The sequence below is a fragment of the Pseudonaja textilis genome, chromosome 4, assembly GCF_049901715.1.
Source record: "Pseudonaja textilis isolate UNSWEBS1 chromosome 4, rPseTex1.2, whole genome shotgun sequence".
Taxonomy (NCBI): domain Eukaryota; kingdom Metazoa; phylum Chordata; class Lepidosauria; order Squamata; family Elapidae; genus Pseudonaja; species Pseudonaja textilis.
This window is the reverse complement of record NC_141993.1, coordinates 13,061,106-13,079,203: the sequence shown is the minus strand read 5'-3', so window position 1 is coordinate 13,079,203 and position 18,098 is coordinate 13,061,106. Positions and strand designations below refer to the sequence as shown.

General features: G+C 51.3%; 1 protein-coding gene across 1 annotated transcript in view; it reads left to right on the top strand.

Annotated features, from left to right (window-relative positions):
* The first annotated feature begins 2,670 nt into the window (after positions 1 to 2,670).
* Positions 2,671 to 18,098, top strand: part of ANK3 (ankyrin 3) — a 318,758-nt gene continuing 303,330 nt past the window's right edge. The window contains exon 1 of the mRNA XM_087932241.1: positions 2,671 to 2,807. Coding sequence (XP_087788367.1) covers positions 2,787 to 2,807 — 21 coding nt within the window. The 5' untranslated portion in view covers positions 2,671 to 2,786. The remainder of the gene's footprint in view (positions 2,808 to 18,098) is intronic.

Here is an 18,098-nt window from a genome sequence, read left to right as displayed (position 1 = left end):
TCTACGGCCACATGGTCATAGGTGGTCACATGGGACCCTTGACTTACTACCAGAAATGGGGCCCCTAATGCAGTCTTAAATTGAGGACTACCTGTAGGGCTGACATAGGGGCATGTCAATCACATGCAGCATGAAATAATAATGCAAATTGGGCAAAGTGGGTGCCATTTCCCATCATGTCCTGTCCCCCCTGCTTGCCAGAGCTGTCCCTTGTGTCTTCAACTGGGCCTCCTTCCTAGCTGAGGGACCATTTGCCTAGGGACGCTGGGACGGCTGCTGACCGCAGCAGTCTGCCGAGAGGTGAGTGGGAGGGAAGTTTAGCTAACGAAGCCCTGGCGAGGCTGGGAGAATTCCCCCGGGACGCTTTCCAAGTCAAATATCTGTCCTTCGGGTGCCAATTACTGGCCAGCCAAGCCTTTCATCGGCCCTTTCCCCTCAGGCCTGCATTTCCATTCTGCCCGGCTCTGGGGAAGTCGTGGTTCACCCGGCAGCTTCCTGCTCCAAAGAGTCTCCAGCCTGGATCCTCGCATCTTGGCACACTGTTGCGGCAGGCATGTTGAGTTGTGTCTAAACACACCGAAGGGGCTTGGGAGGCCGCTGAAGACTAATTGCAGGATAAGAGAAGACTCACACTAACCTCTCCTCCCAGCTTCTGTGCTTTGGGACACAAGGCAAACAGCCAGAATCTCGGCTGCACACCTGCAATTGGGAATGCAGGAAGAGATTTCTTTTCTTTTTCTTTCTTTCTTTTTCTTTCTTTCTTTCTTTCTTTCTTTCTTTCTCTCTTTTCTTTCTTTCTTTCTTTTTTCTCTTTCTTTCTTTCTCTTTCTTTCTTTCTTTCTTTCTTTCTTTCTCTCTCTCTCTCTCTTTCTTTCTTTCTTTCTTTCTTTTTCTTTCTTTCTTTTTTTCTTTCTTTTCCTTCCTTCCTTCCTTCCTTCCTTCCTTCCTTCCTTCCTTCATGTTTTTATTTTAAAACAAATCCATCTTTCAGTTATACAGTGTATCGACTGGGTACATATATCTTGTGCAAATGTTTATATTTTGTATACATTTCTTACTAAGGTTACATTCATGTTACAACCTACTCAACCTTATATCATGATAACAATATTCATTTCGCTTCTGACTTTATTTCCCAACCCTTTATAAAATAAATCCCATACCCTATCTTATCCCATTTCTTCTTGTTCTTTAATTGCCAATGTTAATCTACTCATTTCTGCACATTCCAGTATTTTCATAAATCACCTCTTCTTTGATTGGAATCTGTTCATTTCCCCCAGTTTTGAACACACGCGTTCTTTGTGGCTGCGTCCGTTGTGGCTCCTGGGTTGCTTTATCTGTTTTGTGCAGGGCTGGGGAAACCTGCAAACCCCTTTGCCAATTCTCCGCACCCGGGAAACTTCCAGGCAGCTTTTATTTTATTCCCATTTCCTGGAAAAAAGGGTATTGGAGGAACCGCTGAGAAAATGGCCCCATTTGGAAGCTGGCCAAGATGGGCATCCCCCAGAATGAGGCCGTACCTGGCTGCCCTTCCCAGGTGGGAACCCAGCAGATCGCGGGGCTACACCCAAATGTGGCTGTGTGGGTTGGAGGAATTCAACCCTCCCCCGCCTCAGGTTCAGTGTATCTCCTGCCTTCCTTCAGGGATGCCAGGCAGGGTAGGCGGCTTTTCTCTTCCCCCACCAACAACCACCCTGCGAGGTAGGTTGGGTGTAAAGGGATTGTCTGGTGGAAACTGACCGGTGTAGTTCTGTGCCTTGAATCCATCTCCTTGGGATTTGTCCAATGCTGGACCTTCTGTCTCTCCCAAATTATACAGCCGGAGCATTTTGAAACGTGCTGGGTTTATTATTTAAGCCAGAGGTCTCCAAACTTGGCAACTTTATGAGCTATGCCGGCTGGAGAATTCTGGGACTTGAAGTCCACAGGTGTCAAGTTTGGAGACCTGGGCTACACCTGCCCTCTTGCTGAAGGGGGTGGATCAGAGGGTGCCCCGAGTGAACCAAAAAAGCTGAGGGGGGGGGGGAGCACCTCCTTCCCTTCGTGCCAATTCCAGGTGCAGGTGGCCGTGGAAAGCCAGGTGCAACTTCTCTGCTTCGGGAGGTTTGCCCAGCTGGGCACAACCCATCACAATGGGGGCCCTTTTGTTGCCGCTGGTAGCTAAGCAGGTAACCCGACCTGTGTCGGTGCCATAAACAGAAGCAGGCGCGGCGTTAAAGGCGCCGCGGCCTCTCCAGAGTCAAGCAGGGAGCCTCCCTCTTCCCCGCAGCCAACTCGCCGGGGCTGCACCTGGAAGACCCCCCAAGCCCCCAAATGCGGGGCCCGCTGAGCCGGCAGGTCCATCAGACCTGCGTCCCTGGCAGCAAATCCCGACCGGTTGGAAACGGGCCGAGGCTCTGGGCTCGCGGTCGATACAAGTTCGAGTCCCGCCGCCGCCGCCGCCCCCGCAGGGCATGTCGCCCCCCTTTCATCGGGAGGGGGGGGAGCCGCGCTAAGGAAACTGCCGGCCCCGGGGGGCCCCTTCAGCCCGGCCGGCCCTCCTTCCCAGGCCGGAGGGGCTGCCCACGGCCGCCCAGGGCTCTCCGGGCCGGGCCAGCCACGCCACGCCCGCCCCCCGCCCCGCTTTCGGGCGGGGCGCCCGGCTGGGATCCGCCGGTTGTTCGCTGCCGCCGCTGCCGCCGCCGCCACCTGTTGGTCCCGCAGGCGGGGAGCTCGGAGCGGCTCCGTTCCTCGGGGCCGTCGGGGTGGAGTGGGGAGTCCCAGCGGCTCTTTCCAAGGCGGCCATGGCCTCGGGCTACGAGCAGGTGAGCCGCGGGCCGGAATCCTCCGGGGAAAAGTGGGGCAGGGAACCGGGGGCGGTCGCTCCTCGCCCGCCCTCCTGGCCCCAGAGAGCGGCGGCGGCGGCGTCCCGGCGGGCTCCGACGAGCGGTGGGCGCGGGCGCCTCTGGCAGCTCTGGACCGTGCCTGGCCCCGAGCCTCCGAAAGGGGCCGGCCTCGTCCCTCCCCCCTCGCAGCCCGGCTTGCAGGGCGAGGGCGAAAGCGCCGGCCGGAGCCCCTCAGAGAACCGGGCGGGGGGGGGGGGACGGGACCCACGCCCCGAGGGGGAAGCCGGTCCGAGGCGAAAGGCCCGCGGGCGGTGGGCGCGGCGGGAGGGGAGAGCAAGAGAGCGGGGCCGGTGCTGCGGCCGAGGGAGGAGCTGGGCATCCCAGCCTCCGCCACCTGTGGCGGCCCAGGTAGAAGGCTCGGGGTGGGGCGAGGCCCGTCGGCGGCGCTTCTTCCCCCGGCCGGCCGCCTGGTCCGCCTCCCCGGCGGCTCGTTGGGGGGAGGCTCCGGCTTGGGATGGCCGGGAGGGCGACCTTCTCTGCCAACGGGCCTCCGCCCGCAGCGTCCAGGTAACCTCGGGTCCCGGGGCTGGAAGTACCTGGAGGGGATCCCCAGTTTTTGTTCCCTTGAAGGCAGGGCTCTCCACCCGTGGCAACTTTGAAGACCTGTGGACTTCAACTCCCAGAATTCCTCAGCCAGGAATTCTGGGACTTGAAGTCCACAGGTCTTCAAAGTTGCCAAGTTTGGGGAGCCCTGCCTGCTCTAGAGCAGTGGTCACCAACCAGTGGGCCGGAGACCACCTGGTGGTCCACGAGAAAATTTTGCTGGTCCGCAGAGAAATGTCAACCCCCCCCCCCAAAAAAGCAATTAATCCAGGCTGTGCAGGAACACAAGGCTGCACTGACCACAAGGCCCATGGCAGGTTGGGTCGCTTGCACTGCAAACAACAGGAGGTAGTGAGGGGAGGGGGAAAGGGGGGAGGTGCGAGAAACTTGCCCCACTTGCCCCACGTGCCTGGCCTGGCCACCGAGCTGCTTCTTTCTGCTTCTTGCTTCTGTTTTTGGCTGTCCCCAAGGAAAGACTCGTTTCTGGCAAGTCTTTGGGGGAAAGAAAGACTTCTGCTGCTTTTGCTGCTTTCCTTGCATGAAGCCAAAAGTCTCTCTCTCTCTGTCTCTCTCTCTCTCTCCCCCCACCCTGAGAACAGAGCTGGAGATGGTGTCCTGTGATCCCAAATAAAGAATAATCAATTGGTGGAAAACGGGGTGGAGAATTTTCCTGCAGCCTTTTGGGGGGATTTTCCCAAGGTCTCTGGTCCAAGGGATTTAAAATTATGAGTTTGGTGGTCCCTGAGGTCCAAAAGGTTGGCGACCCCTGCTCTAGAGAACACCGAGAACCCCATAACTCCATCCTGAAATATACACATTCTCCTCTTCTCCTGAAGAACGCTTGACTTCAAGTGGAGGATCGGGCTATCGGGGTCAATACTTTTTTAAAATGCTGGATTAAAAAAAAAGTCATCAGAACAGGCTGAGGAACTTTGGGCATTGAGGTCCACAAGTCTTAAAGTTGCCAAGGTTGGAGACCTCCCCGCCCCCGTCCCTCGGTTGGGGAAGTGGCATCGACAAAGCCTGTGCTCTGGGCTGAAATCTGATACTTAACATTCCAAAGCCTGTAGTACAGTGGTGGGATTCAAATTTTCTTTTTACTACTGGTTCTGTGGGCGTGGCTTGGTGGGTGTGACTTGGTGGTCATGGCATCTCCAGTCAGAGGTGGTTTCTCTGAACTACTGAAAATTTCCGCTGCCGGTTCTCCAGAACTGGTCAGAACCTGCTGAATACCAGCCTCTGATGTAGTATGAAAAGTGTTGGAACCTCAGGGGCTGAGAAGGGGTTTTAGCTCTCAAAGTGGGGGGTAAAAGACTCCAGTCCTTCCAGGGCTCAGAAGAAAGGCTTGGCAGGCAATTTCATGAAGAAACAGCCTAACAAACATGGGGCATATTTCTCTACATTTTACTGCATCTTCCCAAATGTGGCTGGGTTAGTTGGAGGAATTCAACCCTCCCCCAGGTTCAGTGTATCTCCCACCTTCCTTAAGGGATGCCAGGGAGGGCATGCGGCTTTTTTCTTCCCCCACAAACAACTACTGTGCCAGGTAGGTTGGGCGTAAAGGGATTGTCTAGTAGAAACTGACTAGACATCTCCTTGGACTTGAATCCATCTCCTTGGACTTTGTCTAATACTGGACCTTCTGTCTCTCCCAAATTATATAGCCAGAGCATTTTGAAATGTGCTGGGTTTATTATTTAAGCCAGGGGACCCCAGCCTTGGCCACTTTAAGACTTGTGGACTTCAACTCCCAGAATTCTCAAAGCTGGCTCATAGTTGGCTGGAGAATTCTGGGAATTGAAGTCCACAAGTCTTCAAATGGTCAAGTTTGGAGACCTCTGATTTCAGCCTTGCCATTTAAGAGTTCAAGGGATCCCAAGTCCCTTTGTGTCGTTTTCCTTTCAGTAATTGAGAAATGCACTTGTTTTTCATAAAACGTGTTTTGTGAAAAACATATGTTACATTTTCCATAAACAATAATTTAGACTTAGGTTTTTCATAAAAGCAACATTTAGCAAATTAAGAAACCACGACCAAGCTTTTAAATGTCAGCATTTCCCACCCCCACTTTCACTTCGCTCTCTTTCTCACGTGGTGGCGCTGTAGCCCAACATATGTTAGAACCCGCTTTTCCCATGGACATTTGCCAGGGTTCACTTAATGTAGTATTTGCTCTCTTATAAACAGCCTAAAGGTATTATTAATTCATGCTTGGTTAGAAGTATGTAAAGTCGAGAGTAGGATGCAAACACACGAAACTCCGGTTGTTTTTATGCACAACAAAACATATTGCAAAAATATACACTGTACACAAAACAGATTTTGTCCGGAGTTCCAGGGATGGATTTCTTCTGTTTTTCCCTCCCAGGTGGTTTCTCTGATCCCAAATGGACCATCCTGTTGTCCTCCATCCCCCCTTGCAGGTCTAGCAACCTCCTTTTTCTACCTTAGATCAGGGGGGAAAGGAGCATCCAGCCCTGCTGGGGCCTGGATAGGAAGGTCTCTTTCCCATGCTCAGGAAATGCTGAAAATCGGGCAACCGATGAAGCCCCCAAGGAAGCCCCCCCTCAAGGCCTTTGATGGGGCAGGGCTGTTTCTGAGCATCCTTTGTGTTGCTCACAGGTGTGGGATTGTGTGTGTGTGTGTGTATGGGGGTGACCTCCTTGTTGGGACAAGGTTGGACTAGCCTGGGATTATGTCCACAAAGTGACTAATTCAGGTTGGCTTATTTATATTCTATTAGAGTTCCCATGTTTCGCTATGCAACTATGTGATCAGGCAAGTTTTGGGGGTGGAAAATACAAGGGGGGGGGAGGGGAATTCTGCCTCTGCCTGCCAGCATCCACCGGTATTCAATCTGGCTAGTGTCCTGTCAGTGTGTGAGAGAGTGGAGGGCCATTTGGAAACTGAAACAGTATTTGCTGTGTGAGTAAGGAGAGAGCAAAGAGCTTGGGCGTGGCTTAGCTCAACTGCAGTTGGAAGAGATTTCTTTTCAGGTGGGGAGGGAGAGTAGAACTCCTTAGCATCTGAGTGTGATAATAATAATAATAATAATAATAATAACAACAACAATAATAATAATATAGGAAATACTAATGCTCTGATGGTCATTTTGAAAAATCCTTTCTTAGTGAGCACCTAGAAGCCAAGAGGAACAGATGGGCCAAATTTCAAGTTTATATATATATAAAAAGCCAAGTACCCCTCACGCATCATCACGAAATCTCCAGAACCGTAAAGCCTACAAACTTGAAATTTGACCCATATGTTCCTCTTGGCTTCTAGGATATATATATTCTATATATATATAATATTGTAGGAGGTTGAAAGGGGCTGTAAGCCAAACAGGCAGAGCTGAGTGACCCAGAGGAAAGTTTTCTAGGGGTGACTCTCCTCCCTTGGTCGCATCTCTGTCTGGGAACAACCTCAACCTTTGCTGGGTTTGTGTATTATTGCTTTAATACGTTTGTGTGTGCATGTTTTTCAAAAGTTGCTCAGGAAGAAAATGTTTCACAATTCTCTGAAACCTCCTGAGACGGTTGTGCGCTTCCTACTAAATCACGTTCCTTCAAGCAGAGCAAGGAGAATTCACCCCAGCCACTCCTGGAGAAGAGGCAAGATAGGAATCTCGGATATCAAACTGAGAAATTTAATTCAATGTTGAAATGAGGTTTCAAGCCCAACCGAACCACTGACTTGTAGGGTGGAGGGACAGTGAAGAGAAGTTGCAACTAATCCATTCCTGATCTCCACTATGGTTTCTAATTCTTCCACCATTCCCAATATGCTCCCGATTTCTTTCCCATTGTAGTCAAGGTCATTTTGACCCAAATATGCATTCTAATAGTGTGTGTGTGTGTGTGGCTTGTAGAAAACTCCTTTGGGCCGCTGATCTGCTGAGCTACCTCAGGGCTTCCTGCAAAGATCCTGCTGCTTTCCAGACTTGGCTGATGCAATGGAGATTCCAGGAGCCTTGGTGAAACACGTGGCTAGTGCACTTGCCTAGATTCCTCCCTCCTCTTGCCCTGGGCCATTTCCAGCTGATGCCTGGTTGGTTCAGGAGCCAACCAGCTGGGAGAATCAGAGGTCACCAGGGAGAGAACCTGGCAACCTTGGGAAATTTCAGGAATTGCAGCAGAAATTTCCCCACTTGGTGGTTGTTAAGTTTGAGCAATGAGAGGCTGAACCAGAGCATGAGTGCAACAGTACTTTATTTACAAATAAAGGGCTGACCGTGCTTGCCAAGCCTGGAACTGGCTCGCAGCAATCAGCAGCCAGTTGGACCCCGCAGCCTGCTTTTATAGCTGGCTGCTGGGGAGAACTGACCAATGGGAATGGGGGAAATAACGCCCACACAAGTGAGTGGACCTGAGTGAGAACTCCTTGAGTCCTCAGGACATAACACCCCTTCCCCCCAGATGCGAACACGCATAGTCCTTGAGGTAGATGGGGGGTTTGTGTTGGCGCCCGGAGCGGCGCAACTCGGGAACATTGTCTGACTGTTCGGCATCAGTTTGTGACGGTTGAGCTGGCATAGCGTCACCAACACTCTCTCTGGACTGGGCATCCTCGGAAACCACCGGGTTGGTTTCTGGAGTCAAACTCTCGTGGGTTGGATCCGGTTGATCAACTCTCTGGGCGCTGTTGTCCGGGTTTGGGCTGACCGGAACGACCGCTGGCGCAGACTGGTCACTGGGTGCGATGTGGCTGGGCGGCGGATGGGACGGTTCCCCTTCGACTGGAGACTCTGGATCCTTGTTTGCGAGGTTGCTGAGGCGCCTTCTGAGTTGGTCTATGTGTCTCCTCCAGACGCGACCGTCCTCCAGCCTGACTCTATATGATCTCGGCCCGGTGACGGCGATGACTTCGCCCGGAATCCAAAGTGGGTCCCCAGCGAAATTCCTGGCGAATATCGGCTCCTGTAACATAAAATGTCTAACCCCGAAGTGGAAGCGAGGGAGAGTCAGGCAGTATTGTGGGTGCAGTCTATCCAATACAGTCCTCAGGCGTGGCCCATCAGAAGTTCCGCTGGGGACTTATTGGTGACTGCACAGGGGTTGAGTGCTGGCTCATCAGGAACCGTGAGAGTTTGTGGTGCCAGTCATCTCTGCCAAACCTAGCGAGGGCCTCTTTGGTGGTCCTGACGGCCCTTTCAGCCAACCCATTACTCGCAGGGTGGAATGGGGCTGTTAAAATGTGGCGAATGCCTAGGTTGGCTGCAAAACGGCTGAATTCTACTGATGCGAACTGTGGGCCATTATCGGAGACCAAGGAGTCGGGTAGTCCATGGGTAACGAACAGGCGCGTTAACACGTTGGTGATTGCTAGTGTGGTTGTCGTGGATAGCTGCGCCACATCTATCCACTTGGAATAAGCGTCCACGACCACTAGGAACATCTTTCCATGCACGGGCCGGCCAGATCGATATGGATTCTAGACCAAGGGCGCTGGCGCTCTCCCATCTGGTAGGGGTGGCGATGGGGGAGCAGGACGGGGATTCCTGGCAAATGCTGCAGGAACTTACCCAATTGACAATGTCCTCGTCTAGACCCGGCCACCATACGTAGCTGCGTGCCAACGCCTCATTCTCACAATGCCGGGTGTCCCTCGTGCAACGCCTCCAGGACTCGGTGCACGCAGCGAGGTCGGAATGATCACTCGAGTGCCCCACAGTAGACAACCCTGCAAACTGGACAGCTCCTGCATGCGAGTCTTAAAGGGTGCGAATTTGTTATCAACATTGCCTCCCGGCCACCCCCTCCTCACCCAGTCGAGCACCAGGGCGAGCGTTTGGTCTGCCTTGGTTTTGGCGGCGATGTCAAGGGCGGTGATGGGCAGGTCCAACTGGGTGATTTCAAAAATGGCATTGACAGGAGCTGGGTCTTCAGCCGGAGCGGGTAAGGGGCAGCGACTGAGTGCGTCAGCGTGGGATAGAGTTTTGCCCGGGCGGTGGATAAGTTTGTATGAGTAGGCCGCTAGAAAAAGCGTCCACCGTGTCATCCGAGGGGAGAGGACTTGAGGTGTCTGTTTGTCGCCGGCCAGTAGGCCCAGGAGGGGCTTATGGTCGGTGACCAGTTCAAGAAGTGGCCAAAAAGGAATTCGTGAAACTTTTCACGGCTGCAACAGCTGCTAGGGCTTCCTTGTCTATTTGGCTGTAATTTCGCTCCGTGGCCGAGAGCGTCCTGGAGAAAAAGGCGATGGGGGCCTCGGCGCCATTGGCGAGTCGGTGACTAAGGACCGCCCCAATTCCAAAAGGGGATGCGTCTGCTGCCAGTACTAAAGGAAGGTTGGGGTCGAATTGGATGAGCACTGCCTCTGGACGTAAGTAGTGATTTGACGGCGTTAAACGCCTGGTCTTCTTTGTGCCCCCAGTGCCACGGTGACTTTTTGTCTAGTAATCTGTGTAGGGGTTCGGCTACTGAGGCTTTATGGGGCAAGAAGGATGCATAAAAGTTTAGGAGTCCCAAGAAAGCTTGTAGCTCCGTTTTGGAGGTTGGTGTGGGAGCTTCGTGGATCGCCCTGACCTTGGACTCCAGGGGTGAATGCCAGAGGCGTCAATTTTATAACCCAGAAAGTCCACCTGTCTAGTGGCAATGGCGCATTTTTCTTTTTTTTAACTTGAGGCCATGCTGTCTGAACCTCTCTAACACTGCTCGCACTCTCTGGAAGAGTTGGGGTCTGTCCCTGGCCGAGACCAAGATGTCATCGAAGTAGGGTACTACACCAGGGAGGCCCTGTAAAATCCGCTCCATGAGGGATTGAAAATGCCCGGGCAACACTTACGCCAAATTGGAGACGCTTGCATCGGAAGGCACCCTGTGAGTGACGATGGTCTGAAGTTCCGCTGTTTGGTTATCAACAGGGAACTGTTGATATGCTTGAGACATGTCCAATTTAGCAAAAATACTGCCCGGTTCGAATGTATGCAATAAATGCTGAATGACGGGCACGGGATAGGCGCTAACTTGTAAATATTTATTGATTGTTGTCTTGTAGTCCGAGCAAATTCTCAGGCTACCATCTTTTTAGGGGTGTGACAATGGGCGTCTCCCACTTGGCGAAATCTGTTGGCTCAATGACCCCTTGTTTTAGTAGTTTATCCAATTCAGCGTCTAGTTTTGGTCGAATAGCAAATGGAACTCTACGTGGTTTTAATCTGATTGGGGCTGCCTGGGGGTCAACGGTGAACGAGATGGGGTTCCATTATAACACCCCAGCTCCTCGCTGAACACATCTGCGTAGTCAGCGAATAAGGAGTCAGTGTCTGAGGTTGAGACAGCATGGACTCCTGTTAACCCTAGGCCGAGGTGGGGAAACCAATCGAGCCCCAATAAGGTGGGTAGGTTGCCGTTAACTACCACTAGAGGTAGGTGGCCTTTAAAAGCTCTAAAACTGACAAAGAACTTGCCTCTGCCGATCACGGGAATGGCCTTCCCTGGTAGTCCTTCAGACCGAACTGGCATCTCTGAAGCCGGGTAGTAGATAGGCTGGGGTGGAGTCTCTTGAGGGTGTTCCACGAGATTATTGAGAGCGCTGACCCTGTGTCAACCTCCATGTGGCACGGTTTACCTTCTAGGGAAACGGAGAGAGAAATTTTACTAACAGAGTGGCAAGTACGCCTGGCAAGGCGGTGCGTGCGACAGTTTAATACTTGCCTCTGTGGTCCCGAGTGCGAGGACGGGGTCTTTGTGCAGCGCTTTGGGGGCTTGGCAGACTCTCGCAATGTGCCCCTCTTATGGCAGTTGTTGCAAACGGCTCCTTTAAACTTGCAGGTGGCCCTTTGATGTGATCCCCACAGGCTAGGCACAGGGTGATGTGCTTGGGTGGACCGGTGTATTCTTGTTTGGCCCCTACCCCGACCGTCTGTCATTGGTGAGGCGATGGACATCGTTCTCATCGTTGTGGCCTTCCTCCGCTTCCACCTCTTCGGAATGGACTGGGAACGCTGCTAGCTTGGCGCTTGGGCCCTGAATTTCGGCGGCTGAGTTCATAGCTAGCTCGGCTGCTAGGGCCTCCCTGTCGCTGCGCGAGGTTGAGGTCTTTCTTAGCTAGCAGTTGCCTCTGTAGGTTGAGATCCTTGACCCCACAAACCAATTGATCGAGGAGCATGTCCTCTAGGTATGTTCCAAACCCGCAGTGCAGGGCTGCTGTTCTGAGGGCGGCCATATATTGGTTGATGGTCTCCTTACTTGATTGCTTCCTCATTCGGAACGTGAACCTCCTGGCGATTTGTGAAGGTCTGGGAGCGTAGTGGTTTGTGAGGATCTCAAGCAACCTCGGACCACGGAACGCTTTTTAATTCTCTCGGCGCCACGAGTGCTGCAGCGGTATCAGAAACGGTGGCTCCGCAGTAGATTAGGAAATAGGATTTTTCCGATGCTCTCCGCATCCGACAGGCCGACCGCATCGATGTAATGATTGAAACGGTTCTTATACGATTCCCACTTCTCTTCGTCTGGTTTAAACGCCGGGAATACTGGATTGGAACTCATGGTGCTGGAACGGCTGGGCTACCTGTGGGAGAAATATCTCTGGGACTACGAACGCTCGTGAGTTACAAGTGATATCAGCTCTGGAGAGGTTTTTTGCTACCCTCTCTTTCTCTCTCTCTGGGTTACCACGTTGGCTGCTAGCCGTTGGAGGTGTCTTGATTCGCGCCAAAAAAAAGTGGGCGTTAGTGACTCTCTACAGCGCTGTGCTGTGATTCCTACTGGCCCGAAATTCAAATGACACCCGCTTGAATTTCGCGCCAAATGCAGAGCGGCTGTGGCTCGCAGCGCTTCACTTTCCCGTAGCGAGGCTAACAAGCGGCTACAGACGCTTCTAACTATTTGACTCAGACCGCTTTCTCTGGCTGCGGATCTGCGTTTGCTCTTTTGATCGCTGCTTTCGCTTAGCTGACCGCTCTCTCTGGCTGCGGATCAGCGTTTCCCTGTTGCCAACCGATCGCCTCTCTGGGCTGTAGATCGGTGGCTAGTGACTCAGCGGTTGCAAGGTGCTTCTGGTAGCCATCCCACCCTCGTCGCCAGTGTTAAGTTTGAGCAATGAGAGGCTGAACCAGAGCATGAGTGCAACAGTACTTTATTTACAAATAAAGGGCTGACCGTGCTTGCCAAGCCTGGAACTGGCTCGCAGCAATCAGCAGCCAGTTGGACCCCGCAGCCTGCTTTTATAGCTGGCTGCTGGGGAGAACTGACCAATGGGAATGGGGGAAATAACGCCCACACAAGTGAGTGGACCTGAGTGAGAACTCCTTGAGTCCTCAGGACATAACAGTGGTGAACATTCTTGTTCCTTGCCGATGAAAAATGTGACAGCTGCGAATGTTAGACCGGCAGGGCTGGAAAGTGCTCTTCTAATAGCAATAGCACTTAGACTTCTATGCCATTTCATAGTGCTTTACAGTCCTCTTGTCGTGGTTCGCCGGCAGCAGGTGCGGATGGCTGAGGTCTCGGAGAGCGTGGACTCAGGTGAGGGGCCTGTGTGTGAGGCAGGGATGGGGCCAGGACCATCAGGGAGTGGAAGGCTGCCTTCAGAGATTGTGGAGGCTGGCAGCAGTGATGAAGAGGTTTCCGAGGAGCCTGTGCCCAGTGCGTGTGCGCGAAGGGCTGCTCGAAGGAAAGATCAGCTGCAGCAGCACGGGCAACTCAGGAGTAAGGCTGCAAAGTAATGGCCCCTCCCTTAAGAGAGAAAAGCCAGCTGAGAAACCACAGTTCTTTGCAGGAAGCAAAGAAGTTTTTGCACTCAAGCCTTGTGGACGTTCGAAGTATCTTGGTTTGTGCTGAATATTTGTTTGGAATATTTCTTGGCAACTTAATCTAGTGCTTTTGGCAGCCTTGCACAACCTTGACAAGGCTCATTCTTATCAGAGACAATTAGTTTTAATAGCCTTTTAACCATGGATTAACAGAATTCACAGAGAAGCATTAAAAGGTTTTGCTTTTACCTCTGTTTGGTGTTTGTTTCCTTGGAAGAAGGTTTGGGTCAGAACACCTCTCTAAGTGATTTTACAGAGTCAGCCTATTGCCCCCAACAGTCTGGCTCCCCATTTTATCCACCTCCAAAGGATGCAAGGCTGAGTCAACCCTCAGCCGGTGAGACTTGAACTGCTGGGAGCCAGCAGTCAACAGAAGTAGCCTGCAGGACTGCATTCTGACTAATGTGCGAAATCAGGGCAGAAATTCTTGGAGGCCGCATTCCGGACTTGACCAATCAGCCACCAATCAAAAGGCAGAACAACTCAAAGGATTCCTGGCAGGATAACAAAATTGAGAAACCTGCAGCTGTTGCCTGCGTGCTTCTTCCTTGATTCAACACACTTCCAGATGCATTTGGAAAGCTGAACAGCAAAACCAAACAAGGATTCCTGGTCAGAAGAGTAATGCGGAAGGAAAGGGTCAGCTTTAAACTCGTGGTGGGTTCAAGTGGCATGCTGAGGTTTTCCCTCTCATTCGCTTTGCTCTTATCTGAGATAACGATTCCCTTTTCGTTCTTCCTTGGCCCCTGCTCCAGACTTGAAGCAGAGTCGGGCACAGCTGTTCTCTTCTGCTTCGCCTTAGCTGCAGCTCAGACATCTGCCTAAGGTTCTTCTGCCACAAGGAACCCTGGTGTACAAACTCGGAAGCCATTTGTTGAAAAGCTTGCCGACTGCATCAGAATCCCAGCGCATCCACACGATTAATATTTTAAAGAGCACGTGGAGGATGTCAGATGCTTTTAAAGTAATATGTTGCCTTAGAAAACCAGGTCGGGTGCAGCAGTTAAAGGCACCAGAGATGAGCTGGGAGACGGTGAATTTGGGCGACTCCCTCCCTCTCAGCCCCAGACAGAAGGAAGCAAAGGCAAACCCATTTCCAAACATGTTGCCATGTGGTTGGCAGGACTAGAAGACGTCTGGGAGCTTCATCACTGGAGGCTTTCAAGAAGAAATTGGACCGCCATTTGTCAGAAATGGTGTAGGGTTTCCTGCTTGGCTGGGGAGTTGGACTAGGTGACCTACAAGGTCCTTTCCAAGTCTGTTAATCTGTGCCTCTCTGTGTGTGCATGCATACACACCCAGAGAGAGGGAGGGAGGGAGAGAGAGAGAGAGAGAGAGAAAGAGAGAGAGAGAAGATGAAGAATTCCTGGAATATTTTTTTCAGCATTTCCTTAGGCTGCCAGTTGCTGTGAAATCCAGTCACCTTCTTGAGGAGCTAAAGATATGATATTTAAGGTCCCTCAAAGTGTTAGTTTCTTGTTCCCTGGCTCATGTTTGTTTGCATGCCTCTAGAGAAGATACATTAAAAAGTTATTTTTATTATTGTCCTTAGTTGTTCATGGTATCCTGATTACAGCGGCACAAGAAAAAGCAGTTTTGATGCTTACGATAGATTTGTTTTGCAGAACTGCACTGCGGTAAAGATTCACTGAAGGTACAATTTCCGGAAGGTTCAACTGCATGAGTGTCCTCCTAATCTCACGGTGGGAAGTCAGCAGCCCGGAGGGACCTGGATGCCCGCAGAACTTCAGATTGGATTTGGAAGAGAAATCCTTTCTGCAGCAGCCAAGGAGTCCTAGAAACGGATACGGCTGCTTTAATGAGCCTTCAGGGCAGGGCAGGTGGAAACGCTTACAGGTGTCCCAGGAATGCTATTCTACCACAGTAGGGTGTAGTAACAGAATTGTGAAATCACAACCAGTCTTCTCATATGAAAGAAGGTCGGGGTTGTTGTCAGTTTCTTTCTCACGTTCCTCCTCCCGCACCTCTGGGCTGTGGAGTCTTCTCTCCAAGTCCTTCCTTAACAGGTCTCTCCAAGTCCTTCCTTAACAGGTCTCTCCAAGTCCTTCCTTAACAGGTCTCTCCAAGTCCTTCCTTAACAGGTCTCTCCAAGTCCTTCCTTAACAGGTCTCTCCAAGTCCTTCCTTAACAGGTCTCTCCAAGTCCTTCCTTAACAGGTCTCTCCAAGTCCTTCCTTAACAGGTCTCTCCAAGTCCTTCCTTAACAGGTCTCTCCTGCCTTCCTCAAGATCAACTTTGAATTCCTTCCCATACAACTATGTAGCTGCTGTGTTTGTGTTCCCGGGTCTCTTCCAAACCGAACTCAAACTATTGCATTAGCTTATGTCCTACATATGGGCAGCTCTCCTGTTGTGTTTGGTGAGGCGTGGCATTGCCTAACAGCTTGTCAACATGGTCAGCATTTAGGCAACTGTGCCCCAGTGAGGTGAAGGGGAAGGAAATGGTTGGGTCTGGGCATCTGCAGGCCACTTCTTATCTCAGAAGGTTCTTGGAAAAACACAACCATCAGCTGCAACAGTGACAGTGTCTTGGGAAGGTTGAAGTGATGATGATTTCCCAGTAAACTCACCAGAAGATCCCGCTTGTGAGCAACTTTAAATTGCTGACTGGCTTCACAACTTGTCTGTCATCTGGGAAGGATCATTAAGTTGATTTCTCCCATCTTCAAAAATTGCTCTCCTGCATTGGGAACAACCTTTTGTTTTCTCTCATCATTCATTTTCTTTGCATAGCTACTTTTTTCTGAAATTTCCCTATGAGAGAATCCATGGTTGTTGCTGCGGCAAATTCAAAGCAACATCCCCTCAAAACAACAAAGCACTAAAAAAAAAAGATTCAGGTTTTCAATCAGCATTGTTTGAGAGACTGTTCACACAATTTTATTCCATTTGATAAAAATGAACACGTTATAGGCCAGTGGTAGCTAACCTTTTGGGGCTTCTGTGCCAAAAGTTGTGTGCATGTTTGCTCACGTGTCAGCACCTGGAAGGCAAAGTGAGCCCCCCCATGCCCCCTGCGCATGCTCACGCAATTTCCCCCCTTACCTGCACGGTGCCTCCCGGCTGATTTTTGGCCTGTTTGACGCCTTGTTCAGCCTCCCAGAAGCTTGAGGATAGCTTCTGTGGCCTTTGCAGGTCAAAAAATGGGCCCATTTAGTCACTTCCGGTATTTCCAGAAATACAGGAAGTGATGAAATGGGCCTATTTTTTGGTCTGCAAAGGCTTTCCTTAAGCCTCTGGGAGGCCGAAAAAGGCCTCAGACAGGCCGAAAATTAGCTGTGAGGCATGCGCATGCGCAGTGAGGTAACTTTGCCTGCGGCTTACATGCCGGTACAAATGTCTCTATGTGCCACAGGTTCGCCATCATGGTTACAGGCCACGTCTGGTGCCTGTTCGTTTTTTTTCCATGTGAAATAGGATGATAGTTCCTGAACAATGAAGCCATTAAACCAGTTTATCTCTGTTGAGTGACTTTGTCTAGCTATTTCCAGATTAGGGTCTTTAGTTCTTGAAACGTTCTCTGCACAGCCCTGGACCAAAATTCATTTTGTGCCTTGAAACAAGAGGGAGATGGCGATAAATAGGTGTTCATGGTAAACTTGAATTTCTCCCGCATTCAGTGCTGATCATAATGCCTCACATAACATATCAAGTTACACCTGGGTTGACAGGTTGGATTGTGGGTTGTGGGTGGGGAGCCAGAAGCTGCCGAAGGCCACCCAGGAGTGTGTAATGACTCAATGGGAATTTGAATGAGGCTGCAGAAGACACAGGTACAACCTGGGATCTCCAAAGGCAGATCCTGAATGAGAAAGCCACAAAAACCAGTTCTCCAGGGCGGTGTTGGCAGCAGCAGTGGGAGTTAGGCCCTGGGAAGAAGGAAAGGTAAGGCAAGAGGCATTTTCCGCACAATGAACCAGTCTTTAGGTGGGTGCCCAGAAGAATGTAAGGCCGGGCCTGCTGGATCAGAACACAGAGCCCACCAGAAGCTTGGGGGTGGGGGGTGGGGAGGGCTTCAAGCTAGACAGGATGCCGACCTTCTCATCCTGTGTGGCCTTGAAGCTGTACCAGAAGGAAAGTGTAAAAGAATAGCTAAAGCAAATCTGCCAAGTAGACCAGTGGTGGGATTCTTTTTTTTTTTTACTACCGGTTCTGTGAGTGTGGCTTGGTGAGTGTGGTGTGGCTTGGTGGGCATGCTTGGTGTGATGACTTGGGGTGTGGCACAAAAATAACAAAGTCACCAAAGTAGATAAATTCCCTTTAATGCCTCCAACTTGGCCCCCAATATCCAATTATCCTCAGCGGGAGATCAAACTCTTCCAAAAACAGTCTACAAAAGGTAGAAATGCAGTCTGAACCCAAAATACAGATAAAGAAATAAAAAACCAACACAAACCACGCTGAAGGAATTAACACGACAGACCAGGATAATAAGTTGCAGACTTCCAAAAGATAATGAGGCACACACAGTTGGGAGGACGCCAAAACCCACATAAACCTCGACAAAGATAATGTACACTTTGCTTCCAGCAACTTTGCCACGCGCAGTTTGCCCTTTTTAACAGTCTTCCCAGCTGCAGTCCGTGAAGGGGATCAGGGCCCTTTCCTTCCCCATAAACCATGTTGCTCCCTTATCCGTTCCTCCCTGCGTGCCCTAGGATGAAGAGGGGGTGTGCCTGGGTCTTCCTCTGAATGCCCAGCCGGCCTGTGCCCTTCCCCAGTTTCCTCCACAGCCACTGCAACCACACTCCCACTCCCTGTCAGCTGTTCCAACTCTCCCTCGGAATCAGAGTCCAGCTGGGGCATGACACTTGGTGGGCGTGGCAGGGGAAGGATACTGCTCTCCCCACCCCACTAACCTGCTTTCCAGCTCCGTTCTGCTGTGCAGGGC